Genomic DNA, 13,073 nt, shown 5'->3' with positions numbered 1-13,073 from the left:
ATGTATGATAGCACAGGATTCATTACTTCCACGCATGTTATGAAATGCAACTGGCTGTCAAACACAATTGAGCTACACTGTAAGTTACATATATGTATTTTCTCAGGCACTTATTGAGTCTAAATAGACGTGCAACTTACAGCATCTCAACAGAACAGCCATGTCATACTAATCATGTGTTGTACTTGCTATAGTTCATTTCCATGTTGTTTCTTCGTCAAATAGCAATGTCAAATGTAAAACAAGTCAATCACTGAAACAGCAATTGCATGTATAATATGTATGTGTTCACCATGTATATGCAGTGGCGGATTACAAAAAATCTTTATTTTTTTTTTAAGTAAGACACAATTTCTTTGTTTTTCTTTTGCGGTGAAATATGACCCGGTTATTCATGGTAGGTTTCATAACATTCACCCTCAAATGGTCCCTTTCTATTATCGAATTTTCATGCAGCACCTGTGATTTGTGTATGATGGTGTTCCATCAAATATTACATCAACACACAACACAAAACATATGAACAAAACACAATTTATTGTACATGATGTACAAATGTACAAATGTACTTGAGCTTCAACAACAAAGCTGTGATGCTGCTTTGTGGTTAATCATTAACGAAATCTAATGCACCATATAATGCAGTAACATTTAGAGGATAACAGCAATTTGACATCTTCTATGACATGACATTTCTAAGAGAAAGGTTAAACAATAAGAAATGTATCTCTAATTTTTATTTTTTAAGGTTAAAGGCATATGGGTAACATTTTATTTTACAGTGTCCTTATTACACATCTTAAATATTGACTATAGTACTAATAGTCAGTTATGCATAATTACAAGCAACTAACCCTAAACCAAACCCTTACCTTAAACCAATAGTAAGTACATGTTGTTAATCAGTAATAATCAGTAATTATTAGTGTAATTACACTGTAACAAGGACACTGTAAAATAAAGTGTAACTGGCATATGTGTCTACTACTAACCACTATTATGCCTGTAATAAACACAAGTGTCTTGGCAGCTCTTCTCCATTCCCAATATCAACATGCGAAGCTTGTTTTTGAGGTCAAGGAAAATTAAGATGATTACTTTCATAAAATGCGATGTAATCACTGATACCACAAGCTTTTTGTAAAGCTCCGCACTAATTAGGATTAACAGCTAATCACCCATTAATCCTTTGCGTCATACATTCACTGTAAACTCTCTGTCCAAGATTAGAAAATAATCACTAAGTAGCCATTCAGCTAATTTAATGGAGACAGATGGCAGCTCTGTCCATCAAATAATCAACAGACTCAAAGAGATTCAAATGAAGGACATGCAGAGAGATAAGCATCAAATCTTTAGGGCCTTTGAAAAACATGCAGACTTTGTTACATGAGGCAAGAACAGCCAGTAACCAAAGCCTGTTTATAATTACATGATAAATATTCACTGTGCATTTGACAATCAGCCCAACACAAAGCTGTTGCTCAAACTAAACCAAGCATTACTAAACAAACAACATTTTCAAACATTCAACATATCAGTGATACAAAAATGTATCAAATGTTTGCCTAACCATTAAATATTGGCCACAATTCGATTTTCATTGGCAAAAGTGAATGACCACTTAAGGATCGACTGCAAAATAATGTTTCGGTACAAACAGAAACACTCTCCGTTAGAATCACACTGTGATTTCCATGCACCAAAACCAAGCGTGCATGGTAGGTATGTGTATAATACAGGTTGTTAAATGTTATATAAAGCAAATGTACCAATACAGTGGGGTCCAATGGGGCATTTTTATTTAAATAATAATAAAAAGTTTTAAACTTTTAGGATTTTGAAAACAAAGAAATGTTATTGAAAATGTATTGTGGTCTCTGCGTATTAAACAGGGATAGGAGAAAGAAGTTTTAACAAAAACAAAGCCTTGTCTGAAAGTTTAAACTAGTTTTAAAAGTTTAATGTTTGACGGTTATACAGACATTACAGTAAGACAAACCACCAGCTTGCTTGATAGTCAGATAAACTGTCACATATATAGATAGCTGAGAGAGAGAGAGAGAGAGAGAGAGAGAGAGAGAGAGAGAGAGAGAGAGAGAGAGAGAGAGAGACTGCAGAGAAGAGGCATTTTGTGGGTTTGTTTATATTTAAAAATGTAAAGTTGAAGTTTGAATTAACGAGCATTCTATTGGCCGGTTTAAACATTCCATCAATGAGTCTATGGGATTTTTTCAAATTTTTGATCGTCCACTGTGTAAAACTGTACTGTAAGTCTCATCAGTTAGAAAAGACCTAGCACAACATACCAAAATGGTCTGAACGTCTGTGCCGGGTTTGGTGGATATAACTTGAAAGCTCTAGGAGAAGTTAGTGTGAGAAATTTTGTTAGTGTAAGGGATTTAAAAAAAAAAAAAAAAAGCCTGAACCAAGTTTGAAGAATTACACGCTTCACCTTAAAATAAGAAAATAATGCAAAATAGTGGTCTAAAATTCACTAGAGGTCTCAGACATTTGGATCCCCACTGTATATGTATAAATGTTCTCAGTTTGTGAGCTGTCATTTAAATTAATTTGTAAGTCTGATATAAATTGTGTCCACTAATTTTACTTAATTTAAGTGCTTTGTAAACAGAATAAAAAGCCATGCAATACAACTCCTTATTTTGTCAGCAAATAGCACATTTTCATTCATGTAAATTCATTTCTTCTTGATACAGCATTATAGGTAATAATAACCTATGGAATGGGCCACGTATGAACCATTGATAGATGATCACACTAGTCCAGTGGTTCCCGCACTGCGAGGGGGGTGGGATTGGAGGAGAGGGTCCTCGTCGCAGACAGTAGCACGATGACGTAGTGGATCTAATCCTCTGCATAGTGGATTTTGGTGACATAGTGGATGTTTTGGTTTTTATGCGTTACACTGAGTACTTTATTACTTAGTATTAAAGTAATACACTGAGACATTTGTTTAATATAGCTTAGCTTTTAAAAATGGTCATAACCATGGATTCGTAAATTACTTTTCCTTGTTTTTCCTCTTCACCCACAGTAAACAAATATCTAAATTAAGCAATATACTCCTCACAATAATGTGCTCCTCATTTTAACATCTCCTCCGCTGTACATAAATGCCATGGGGTGAATTATTTGTATTTGTATATTAACATGTAGTGGTCAAACATACTTGGGAGTATGCAAAGGTGAAATTAAAGTGAATCTGGAGCGCTTTAAAAATTACGTGCTCAGCACATGGAACCGAATTTAGCACATTTGTTACTCTGAGCACGAGAAGGAGTTGTGGAGCACTGAACCGCTCTGAATACACTGAAATAATGCTTATACACAATACAGACAGGACAGATTAGCGAACATAGACTTTGAACCGAACAGCTTGATTTATCTATTAATTTAATTAAATCATCGTAGCCATAATTGCACAATGTCATACCGCAATATTATTTTAATTAATTGTGCAGCCCTTATATATAAATGTGTGTGTGTGTGTGTGTGTGTTATATGAATATATACTGTATTGATAACCATTAAGTACGCTACATTAATAAAACTAAATATTAAAATGTGAATACACATGCACATAAAAACATCCACTATGTCACTAAATCCCAATACACATGGGATTAGATCCACTACGTCATCGCGCTACAGTCTGCAGTGAAGAGGGGAGAGGAGGAGAAGTCCATTAAAAAACTAGCTATTATTATTATTATTATTATTATTAATATAATATACATTTTTCAATTAGTAAAGCGGGGCTTGACTGAATACGTTTGGGATCCACTGCACTAGTCTTTATAGCACATTGCAGACTGCAGATGGGTTATGTTTGGCCATTGCATTGTTGGCACAGTATTTCTTACTTCCAAAATCCTCCGGGTAGAGGGCGGAGTATCCAATCGCCTCCACAGATCTTCTCTTCTGTATACGGTGCAGCAGAATACGATAAGTTCCTGTAACTGGACTGCGTGAGTCTGTGCAGGTATTGTTCTGCAGATGTGTGGCACTGATTCCAAGCTCACACAGGGCTGATTTGACCTCCTGTTCCTCCAAACACAGATTCCTCACTGGGTCAGCAAGGTGATTGGGCATTGCGTTGAGAGCAGGGTACGGTTTGGGGTACTCAATGCCCCTTTGCCAAGAACAGACCATCAGTTGCAATACTGTGGTGCGGTCCACAGGTACAGGTCGTAGCATGCCTTTGATGGCCAGTTGGCAGGGTTCAGGGACGTAGGTCGGGATACTGTACGCTCCTTGCAGGATGCAGCGTTTTAGTCGCCCAAGGTTGTTGGCATGGAAAGGCATGGTGGCAGTCACCATGAAGTATAGTAAGACGCCCAGTGCCCAGATGTCCACATAACATCCCACGTAGCTTTTCTCTCTGAAAAGCTCAGGTGCTGCATATGGCGGGGAGCCACAAAACGTTGTCAGAGTTTCAGTTGGTTCACTAACAGTGCTGAAACCAAAGTCGCCCACTTTGATACAGTAGCATGTGGTGTAAAATATGTTTTCTGCTTTCAAGTCACGATGGACGATGTTGTTTTCATGCTGAAAATACATAATTAAATGAATCAGTTACATTGTACCATAAACAAACTTGTGTAATGGAACATGTTCCACTCTAAACGCCAAGTCCACATTAATCCATTTAGGTTTTAAACCTATGGAGAGTGTATTCTAAATTCTCCACTCTAGGTGGAGGAAAATGCTGTTCTATTGAGGATGGGATGTGTAAACATAGCAAAATCAATACGTTTTTAAACAAAAAATATTAGTGTGCCCGTGATCTCAGCCTGTATTAGCACTTACACTTATCATTCTTTGCATAACCAATCATTCTCATTAGGAATGTGAAAATGTATTGATGCATCGATGCATCACAAAATGAAAATTCATTGCATTGTTTATAGAATTTAACAATCAATTATCATAATAATGATAACCAATGAATTGCATGATCTTATCCAAAAATACTTCTTGACCAATTTTCAGTAGCAAAAATCCACCAAACCCAGATCTACCTAGATCTTCAAAGAGTGCTGAAATTCAGTATGACAGCACTGGGATGCTTTCCTGTATTTAGCTCTATGCTTGCCTGTGTTCGTGCCATTCTAGACCATATGTGAAAGCAGTGCAGAGTGGATGCAGAGCGAGGGGCATTTTTCTCTTGCAAGTGGACATAGAACAGAGAGTGGACTTATGTGATTTTGCCTGCAGCTGGGAGCAGTTTTTTGCTAGAGTATCAGTTTTTGCAGGGTTTCAGAAAAGGATGTCTGGGTTTCTTTCACCAGTCTGAATGGAGCAGGACATAGAAAACCCAAACGTGGAAGTTAACTATAGCAAGTATAACATATGAACGATATGGCTATTGCCATTTGGGTGTAGGTGTACTAAATTCAAAAAGTTGTACGCCTATTTAGACTCAGTAAATGCCTGAGAAAATGCATCTACAGGTATATCTGTTGCTCCATTCCACTCACCTACCCAGTTCCAGACCCGCTTTTAGTTTGGCTTGGTGACATGCTTGAGACTTTGCCTTCTTTTGAAACGATTTTCATTGGCGAGGAAAAAATACTGGCCAATTTTTTTGTCACTCAATATTATTTACTTTTTTACTTTATTTTTTTATGTTTTTATGTACTCAGTTTATAGAACTGTACACTTCCGCACTATTTTGTGGAATCTTGGACACTTCATAGACTCAGTGCTTATGACTTGCCGTACATAGCTGAAGGGTGGAGTTATCTGGCTGCATTGCTTGTTGGCCTGACATAACAATTGTAAATAGTGGAGAATGTAGCAACTACCGAAACTTAAGTGAAGACAGCACGCTGTGTGAATATGTATGTCGTTTGAGATACAAGTGTTGAACTCAGGTTGGCTAATGTGCTAAAGCTAGCGGTAACACATCAAATGCATTTGAAACGTCACTTCTGTCAGCTGTTAAATGGTAAACTTTTCTGTGTAGTAAAAAAGCATACCACAGCTGGCCAGAAGCTAGTAAAAAAAGTTTTAAATATTAATCTATTTTGTACACACAAGAAGACATTAATTAATCCACTTGAGTTGTATAGATTACTTTTATGATGGGTATATGTGCTATTTGGAACTTCAAAATTTTGGCACCCATTCACTTGCAGTGTATTGACCTACAGAGCTGAAATATTCTTCCAAAAAATCTTCGTTCATGTTCTGCTTTTGAAAGAAAGTCATACACATCTGGGATGGCATGAGGGTGAGTAAATGTTGATAGAATTTACATTTTTGGATGAACTATTCCTTTAAGTGTTCGATTTGGGACGATACTATGAAAATTCATACACTACATGGAGTGCATAATGTATAGTGTACATGCAAAGTGTGCAGTGCATCATTTGAGACAAAGGCAAAGCTAATATCATACACACAATTGTATTGTTGGTCTGAATATCAGCAGACCTGTGATTACATGTGACAATCAGTAATAATGATAGTGAATAGTAAAAGTGATGTTTGCTGTTGCAAAGGCCATTAATAAAACAGAAGTGCTTTCATGTCTGCAGTGAGGTCTACTGTAGGCCCTGCATTTCTCACCATGTGTTTGACAGCTGAGATAATTTGGGCAAAGATGAGCTTGCTTTCCTGGTCTGACAGGCGCCCCCTGGTAGTGATGCGTGAGAACAGATCTCCTCCACTTCCATACTCCATAGCAAGGTACAAATGCTTACTGGTCTCAAGCACCTCATAGAGACGTACAATGTTTGGATGGGAGAGTCTTTCCATACAGGCAATCTCTGAGGCAAATAAAGTCTGTGACTTCTTGTCGAGACGCATCTTATTAAGTATCTTAACAGCAACACGCTCTGTAGAGAGAGATTAAGTGTGTCAAATGATGGGTTATTATTTGAACAAATGAACATGCTTTACAAACTTGGTGTGTGGCCCTTTTATCTTATTAAATTGCTTAACCCTTGTATGACCTTTGGGACATTTTTGTCTTTTTCATTTTTTTTTATCGATAATTTTGGCTAACAGCATAAATTTTGCCAAAGGTGTGTATTTTGGGGGAATTTTGATATTTCGACCCCATTTCCTAAAATATATCTATAATACACTGTGTACACAAAATAGTTACATTCAGGACCTTCAGGACACAAATGTCCCCATTGAAATCCATTAAAACCGCAATATTTGATCCCAGTCTCATTAAAGCATAAAATCATGAATTCTATGGCCATTCCGGATCCCTGGCTTAATATTTTTAATTTTTTAATATTTTCCACCATATGGTGCCATTTTTCTCATGTTTAGCCTATGGAGCAAATACATGCTTTTTTCCTATTTTCTGTTTGCTCTATTATAGAGCACTGCAGGCCAATTGAATAAATTAAAATTGTGTGGGTGTGTTGGTGTGGATGTCAGTGTGTGTTTTGTATGTGTGTATTGAGAAATGTGTGTGTATGTGTGTGTGTGTGTGTGTGTGTGTGGGCAGGTTTAAATGGTTTACGAGGACATTTTTTTAGGTTACAAACTGGTAATTACAAGGGTAATATGCTATAAATATGGTTTATGAGGACATTTCTAGTGTCCCCATAATTCAAATCGCTTAAAAATCATACTAAACATTGTCAAACTCATTGAAAGTGGAAAATAATATGAATATATAATATTATTATGGCAGTTTTTTGACGTGGACATTTTTGTCCTTGAAGGACCTCTGAGTAACTTTTTTTATTGGCGCACTAGGGTTAAAACAAATGTTCCAAAATGCTTGAGAGATCTCTCTGTTCTGCTGTTTTTCTAGTGGCATCTCAACCACACAACTAAAACTACTCAGATTCACAGAGGAGGGTGCTGTAAACCTCACTGACATGTACAGCTACAGATAAACTGTGCCGCCTGCTGTCAGGGGCTGTGTAATGCAAATCTGACTGTGTAGCACAGCAATCCACTGAACTTGAAATGTATGCGGACTCAAACTGTTTTACATTTGGACACCTAGATGGTAAGATAATGGTACTTTGATATATACCATATTATTGAATGATTTCCATAGTCATATACCATGGTGCTCCAAATTACTTCAAATAATTTAAACAACATGGTATTTCCATCACTATAAAAATGTTAGTAATGTTAATAAACAGAAAAAGAGTGCAAAAATGCCACAGTAAAAACCTGTTAATTAGTGAACTGTAAGTTACCAAACCATATACATAAAATATTGTTTTGTTTTTTTTAAGTAAAAAGTATTAATTATTTCATATTTTACAGTTAAAAACAGTAAAAGGAAATTCTTAGAAGTCCCTGTGTGGCACATGAAATTTGATTATATTTTATGTAAATAGTTATGCTTTTTCTGTCATTTTCCATTATATTTATATGCATTATGGTATTTTGTTACATTTTATTTTGTTACTGTTTATTGCATTATTTTACAGTCATGTGTGTTACCTTGATGGTGTTTTGTCCTTGTGGCAACATTGTGCATTGTTGTCTATTTAAGGGAGAGTTCACCCCAAAATGTTCTCTCATCATTTACCATCCCAGATGTCTATGACTTTCTATTTTCTGCAGAACGCAAACGAAGATTTTTAGAAGAATATCTCAGGTCCATACATTGCAAGTGAATAGTGACCAGAACTCAGAAGGTCCAAAAAGGACATAAAGGCAGCATAAAAGTAATCCAGATGACCCCAGTGTTCAAATCCATATCTTTTGAAGTGATATGATAGGTGTGGGTGAGAAATAGGTCAATAGTTATGTCCTTTTTTTACAATCAATCTCCACCTTTGACCAGCCCCAACCATAGACGGTTGAATGTGAGTGTAGTTTAAGTAAAAAAAAAATTTTTTAAAAATGACTTAAATATTGATCTGTTTCTCACCCCACACCTATCATATCGCTTCTGAAGAGTTGGATTTAACCACTGGTGTCTTATGTATTTTATGCCCCTTTTGGACTTTCAAAGTTCTAGTCATTTGTATTGTGAGGACCAACAGAGCTTTTAAAAATCTTTGTTTTTGATTTGCAGAAGATAGAAAGTCATACATATCTGGGATGGAATAAAGGTGAGTAAATGATCAGAGAATTTTAATTTTTGGGTGAACTATCCAAGATAGTGAAAATTTTATGAATGATAAATCATAATTTGTCTCTTCTATGAGATCTGATCTGTACCTATGCAGACACAGAAAAAGGGAGTCCTTCAGTGTCTTCTTATACCTAATTAACTGACTTAAATTGTTGACTGAATTGTGCAACCTACGTAAATTTCATGAGATCAGGCTAGAATTGTCTCACCTTTAGTCAATGCGTGAACAGCAAGTTTAACCTGGGAGAAATTTCCAGTCCCTATTTCTCCTCTGAGTTCATAGAATGCAATCCTGCGACCCAGCATTATGTCATTAATGACGTGGTCATTGTGGGACATGTCATAGACTACCCTCTCAAAGGCAGTCTGCTTCGCCCATTGTTCAGGTGTTAATGCTGGCACTTTCCATGTTTGTTGTTCTGTCTGGGCAGGTTGGAGCGCTGGCTCATTCTTTCCTTTTTTCATTTCTTGTCGTTTTGTCCAGCCATTTAGTGTTTTGGTACCTTAGAAGGGACAAAAAAGAAATAAGAAAAAGAAATGAGAGACAGGCTGAAAATTCCAACCCCCCCCAAAAAAAAAAAAACTAACTTTGGAGGATAAAAACATCCTCAGATGCAAACCTTGTGAACATTTACACTCTATAATAAGAGTGGAGAAGACTTTTTAGGGTCATCCGTCATCAGATTGAATGTTTATGTAAATTTGACACTGATCATAAAGTCATTCACTGCAACAGGATCTACAAGACTTAATTTGATTGGCAGATCTTCACCTCCACACTGCAATCATATTGTAATGCGCTGATCTCTCTATACCAAAGTCTGAACTCCTAAGAGGTAATTCAATTAAGGCCAGAGTGTAACCAATGTGCCAACCAATATACAGTATCAAACAATCACATTCAGTGATTCAGTATTTGCACACTCAAGCAAGATTGAAATATAATTTCAATGTGTAATTGCATTAGATAACAAAATGTGGCACTGGCATTTATTGGAAAGAAAAGTTTCAAGCAAATCATTTAAAAAAGAGAGGCTTGGGTGTTTGCATTCAAAGGACTCCCAGAACCAGGGAGGCAAGAGAGAAAATGTATGATCTCTGAGAAAATCAGCATAGAAACTTTCTCGCAAAGATACCATCTCACACCCAACTGAGCAAGAATTGCCACATTGTTGTCTGTTAAGTGAAATAAATAATTTCACTAAAAGCCCATTGACACCAGTTGGTTAAAAGTCATGTCAAAAAGTCAAAAATAGCTCATAAAAGTTAGTTCTAGCATCATCTATTTGCAGACAACATTTGGTTTGATACTGTGTTATCTGATGCAATGTCATGAAATTGAAAGTGTGGCTTTAGAGTCCAGATACTTTTTGGGGCCACTTTAAGCTTAAATATCACCATCAACATTATCACAATCAGAATTCTATTATTGTGCATTTGTGAGGTATAAATATATGGAATATAAAAGCAATGTTTGTGTCAATGCCCAGAGAACACTTCCTGTCGGTGACCTTCTTTGCTAAAGGAGAGGTTAACAAGGGCTTAACCTTTCAAAGACTGGGTGTACAGGGATCATGACACTGATGTAGGAAATCTGTATGTAATAGTCTGGAGAATCGAACAACGAGGACAGTATGACACAACTATTCTGTGTCATCCGAAAATATTAATTTATTATTAGCTGCACAATTCCCAGTCTCAGTCTATTCCTTAAAACTTCTTTGACAATACAACATTTTTTTATAGAAATCCATTTTTTTGCATTTCTTAAATCTAAGTTTATATATTCAAAAATGTTTATAGCACATATATATATAAGCATGATCCCTTAATCTATTAGCACCAGCATATTGAAATAATTTCTGAGTTTTGGATTGTGTAGAATAGCCTTTGCGATTATCACAGAAAAGAAATGTTATCTTTGCAGAGAAAATTGTTTTTATTACAAATTTATTTATTTTTTTGGATTTTCTCCCCTATTTGAAATGCCCAATTCCCAATGCGCTCTAAGTCCTGGTGGTGGTGTAATGACTCGCCTCAATCTGGGTGGTGGAGGACGAATCTCAGTTGTGTCCATGTCTGAGACCGTCAATCCATGCATTTTATCATGTGGCTTGTTGAGTGTGTCTCCGCAGCATCCACGCACAACTCACCATGCACCCCACCGAGAGCGAGAACCACATTATAGTGACCATGAGGAGGTTAACCCAACGTGACTCTACCTACCCTAGCAACCGGGCCAGTTGTTTGCTTAGGAAGCCTGACTGGAGTCACTCAGCATGCCCTGGATTTGAACTTGTGACTCCAGGTGTGGTAGTCAGCGTCTTTACTTGCCGAGCTACCCAGGCCCCCCTCTGATTACAGATTTAATTTGATTGTCACATTCAGAGTTGCATTTGTGGGGATGTTTTTTTTTTTAATATATATACTTTTATACTTATACGGAGCCATGACTGTACAACCTTACTATTTTAGTCTAAATATACAGTGTCTTGGATTGAAGGCAAGATCAGTCTTGTAAGTCTAAATAGGAAAGGCTTTAAGCAGGTTGGATTAGAAGCGTATTTAAGACCATGCATCACAGGTTGCAGACTCAACACACTTCTAAAAATACATCACAGGATACCCAATGTACTTCTTTCAGTATCAGTAACACAAAAGTTACCGGTCTCAGTCTTGAATGAATACATACTAACTGAATTATATTTGTTTGTTTTTACTTAATTGCAGGGCATTTGCTGTGTTTAACACAGAAATAGTTCACAGTAATAACAAATAACTTAACATTAGCGTTATAAATGCCACTTAAAACTCTACAAACACAATTTCCTTTCTCTGATTCTGTAACCGTTTTCAACCAAATGCAATATTGCATTATTTATTGCACTCATGTGTACAATCACTTGTACTCACTTTGTTTTGAAATGTAAAACAATCTTTAAAAAAATAAAAATAAAAAAATAAATAAAAACAATGTCTGTATGTAACATTGGCATAACAGCAAACATTAAAAATTCAAATGTAGGTTTTCACACTTAACATTACAGATCACTGAATCATTGATAGGCTAAAATTTTAACTTTAAGCTAACTATGTTAATTTCTCTTCTTTCAGAAATCTTTCAGTATCTTTTCTCAGTTGTTAAAATGTTTACACTGTATTCTATGCAAACTGAGAGGTACGCTACTATACATTAACGATACCAAATCCACACAAGTGAATGCAGAGTATTATAAAAATATCACTGAACAATGTTAGACTTTCAAAAAGAAAATTTAAAAAACTCAGTTCACGTATAAGATCCCATATTTGCATTCCCTTGATGTCTGAAAGAGTGTGGATTCCCTTGTGATCTGTGGTATCAGTTTACTCTGTAAAGTAAGCTTTACCTGGTAGCTGAGGATCCTTCATGCTGGTGTCTGTATGAATGAGTGCTGACCGAACAGACGGAAAGCCTCTCGCTTTACAGTCTTTAAACCGTACCAATCACCAACACCTAATCCAATTAGCAGCATCTAATAATATTCAAACTGTGACACACCACAAAAGCTGTGGAAATGCTGTGTAAACCGAATCGTCCCCTTCAAAAATTTACTATGGTGGGACAATGGTGAATTTCACTTTTTAAGGGAATTGTTTTCACATACATTTTGCTTAAAAACTTAATAGGCTGTGAAACATATCAGTAGACATTTCAGAAATGTTCTATAGCTTTAAGGTGTGTGTCTATACAGAAATTGACTTTCAAAAATAAACTAACTCTGAGAGTTTTTCACTGAAGTAATAAGTGTGACATAGGCCGAGTCTCCCCTATACTATGGTACTGAATGATAACCATTTCTGTGTAACATGGTATTTAAATGGTATTCCAGGGTACTTCAAGAATACAATGGTATTAACATGGTACAAGTCCAAAATCCATGGCATTGTTTTTGCTAGTGGAGATGCAGTTTCTCTGTTGAGTCTGCTAACAAAT

General features: G+C 36.3%; 1 protein-coding gene across 1 annotated transcript; it reads right to left on the bottom strand.

The window, feature by feature from the left end:
- Positions 1 to 437: 437 nt before the first annotated feature.
- On the bottom strand, positions 438 to 12,523 carry LOC127427655 (serine/threonine-protein kinase NIM1-like). The gene is made up of 4 exons (XM_051675361.1): positions 12,487 to 12,523; positions 9,307 to 9,600; positions 6,598 to 6,866; positions 438 to 4,572 (listed from the first exon to the last, which is right to left on the bottom strand). The coding sequence occupies exons 1-4, from the start codon at positions 12,506 to 12,508 to the stop codon at positions 3,820 to 3,822; spliced, it is 1,338 nt and encodes a 445-aa protein (XP_051531321.1). The 5' UTR covers positions 12,509 to 12,523; the 3' UTR covers positions 438 to 3,819.
- Between the last annotated feature and the right edge of the window lie 550 nt (positions 12,524 to 13,073).

Source organism: Myxocyprinus asiaticus, chromosome 37 (assembly GCF_019703515.2).
Source record: "Myxocyprinus asiaticus isolate MX2 ecotype Aquarium Trade chromosome 37, UBuf_Myxa_2, whole genome shotgun sequence".
Lineage (NCBI taxonomy): Eukaryota > Metazoa > Chordata > Actinopteri > Cypriniformes > Catostomidae > Myxocyprinus > Myxocyprinus asiaticus.
Note: the sequence above shows the minus strand (reverse complement) of the source record. Positions and strands in the feature narration are given on the sequence as shown.

Bases quoted from the DNA above. Each gene is read 5' to 3' on its own strand.
- LOC127427655 (XM_051675361.1), bottom strand. From the start codon at position 12,508: ATGAAGGATCCTCAGCTACCAG. The intron at 9,601-12,486 runs GTAAAGCTTACT...GTCCCTTCTAAG, and splicing joins GAAGGATCCTCAGCTACCAG to GTACCAAAACACTAAATGGC. The intron at 6,867-9,306 runs GTGAGACAATTC...CTCTCTCTACAG, and splicing joins TGTTCACGCATTGACTAAAG to AGCGTGTTGCTGTTAAGATA.